Source organism: Epinephelus lanceolatus, chromosome 14, assembly GCF_041903045.1.
Source record: "Epinephelus lanceolatus isolate andai-2023 chromosome 14, ASM4190304v1, whole genome shotgun sequence".
Taxonomy (NCBI): Eukaryota; Metazoa; Chordata; class Actinopteri; order Perciformes; family Serranidae; genus Epinephelus; species Epinephelus lanceolatus.
In genome coordinates, this window is record NC_135747.1 from 16,451,835 (window position 1) to 16,454,311 (window position 2,477).

At 38.6% G+C, this 2,477-nt stretch overlaps 1 protein-coding gene across 1 annotated transcript; it reads right to left on the reverse strand.

Annotated features, from left to right (window-relative positions):
* Window positions 1-1,253: 1,253 nt before the first annotated feature.
* On the reverse strand, window positions 1,254-2,195 carry LOC117251010 (olfactory receptor 6N1-like). Its single transcript, XM_033616963.2, has one exon. The coding sequence runs from the start codon at window positions 2,193-2,195 to the stop codon at window positions 1,254-1,256; it is 942 nt and encodes a 313-aa protein (XP_033472854.1).
* Between the last annotated feature and the right edge of the window lie 282 nt (window positions 2,196-2,477).

Below are 2,477 nucleotides of genomic sequence, written 5' to 3' on the forward strand. Positions count from 1 at the left end.
CTTAGCAGTGGTTTCCTAGCAGCTATTTGACCATGAAGGCCTGATTCGCACAGTCTCCTCTTAACAGTTGTTTTAGAGATGGGTCTGCTGCTAGAACTCTGTGTGGCATTCATCTGGTCTCTGATCTGAGCTGCTGTTAACTTGCGATTTCTGAGGCTGGTGACTCGGATGAACTTATCCTCAGAAGCAGAGGTGACTCTTGGTCTTCCTTTCCTGGGTCGGTCCTCATGTGTGCCAGTTTCGTTGTAGCGCTTGATGGTTTTTGCGACTCCACTTGGGGACACATTTAAAGTTTTTGCAATTTTCCGGACTGACTGACCTTCATTTCTTAAAGTAATGATGGCCACTCGTTTTTCTTTAGTTAGCTGATTGGTTCTTGCCATAATATGAATTTTAACAGTTGTCCAATAGGGCTGTCGGCTGTGTATTAACCTGACTTCTGCACAACACAACTGATGGTCCCAACCCCATTGATAAAGCAAGAAATTCCACTAATTAACCCTGATAAGGCACACCTGTGAAGTGGAAACCATTTCAGGTGACTACCTCTTGAAGCTCATGGAGAGAATGCCAAGAGTGTGCAAAGCAGTAATCAGAGCAAAGGGTGGCTATTTTGAAGAAACTAGAATATAAAACATGTTTTCAGTTATTTCACCTTTTTTTGTTAAGTACATAACTCCACATGTGTTCATTCATAGTTTTGATGCCTTCAGTGAGAATCTACAATGTAAATAGTCATGAAAATAAAGAAAACGCATTGAATGAGAAGGTGTGTCCAAACTTTTGGCCTGTACTGTATATTGCAGGCAAAAAGGATTTGCAAATCATTGCATACTGATTATATTACATAGCATCCTTAATTCTTTGAATTAGGAGTTCTTAACCTCTTCAGTTCTTACAACTATACATGTAAAATCTGCATCAGCCTGCATATCCCTTGTCACCTACAATGTTGTTGTTTTTCTAATGAATAAGTTACAAACAAGATCATGACATGTTTTAAGACCTATGATCTCAGGAAGTGCGCCTCAGAGCTCATATCTGATATCTAATCTGTGTTTTTCCTATGCATCACCCACATTCTGGAGGCAGAAATAGAAAGAGGTTTGATAGTATGGGTTGATACATTTCTGAGCTTCGAAAGAAGGGGCAGGCCACATTACTACTCCATATTATATTATGGGAACCTGATGATCAAATATTTCTGTTCATGAGAGAGAATGGCCGACCCAAAAACACAACTTCACAATGTATCAGCCCAATCCTTTAACCTGTTTGCTGACTTTACACAAACTTAATAAACTGTTGCGAACTTGAGTCAGTTGAAGTCCATAAATAATAGGGTTGAGAACAGGAGGAATCATGAGAAATTGTATGCCCATGAAGTCCTTTACACTCTGTGATACAGAGCTTGAACCATATCTAGCGTACATGAGGTCAAAAAGCAGAGCAACACTGATGGTAAGCAAACATAATAAATGTGGCACACATGTCTGCATGAACTTTCTTCTGCACTCTCTTGACTTTAAAGCAGATTTTACCAACTGCACATATGAGCATACAATGAAAAGGTCATGCCCAAAATAGAAAAATATCATGATAAATCCAACAATATTATTTGTTGTTATTGAACTGCAGGAAAGTTTAAGGATTGACCAGTTGTCACAATAAAGTTTTTCTATGTGGGAGCCACATAATTCCACTGTGGAGGTCATTGTCATTACAACAGTCTGACAGAGCAAAGGTACAAGTCTGGAGAAGAACACCAACAACACAGCCCTATGTTTAGTCATAACAGAGTGATACTCCAGTGGTCGACATATAGCCACATACCTGTCATAGGCCATTAGGGTCAGAACAGAAAAATCAGTTGCTGCATAGGAGTATATAACAAACACCTGCAACAGACAGCCTGTATAAGATATGACATGAGTGTTAGACAATAGATCAGAAAGGAATTTGGGGTAAAAGGCCGCTGTCCCATAAAGACTATTAATGCACAAATTACCCAGAAAAATGTACATGGGTTCATGAAGTTTTTCGTCCAATATGATAAGAACAGTAAGAGAACCATTTACAAGTAAAATCACAATGTAACACAATACGGCAAGAGAGAAAAGAGTGGCTCTGTGCTTTGTTGTCATGTCATTTAACCCCGATAAGGTAAATGCATTTAAAATGGTTGCATTGATCATTGTTTACCAGATAGTTATCTCTGTCCTGCCTTGATTACGATAACCTCAGCTGGCTATGTGCAAAAAGTAGTAATAAAAAAATGAAACCCAACAGTTGGAATAATTCACCACTTGTTCAGTAAACAGTGTAACTGCTTTTATCTTGTAAGTTTATCGTCACACTCCAATCAGCTGTCAGAACTAACTAGAGCTCCAGAGGTTCAATTACCTGCTCTAATTAAACAATGAAGATAATCTTTTTCTTGTTCATGTTTAGCCATATGTCATCCTTTGATATTATTT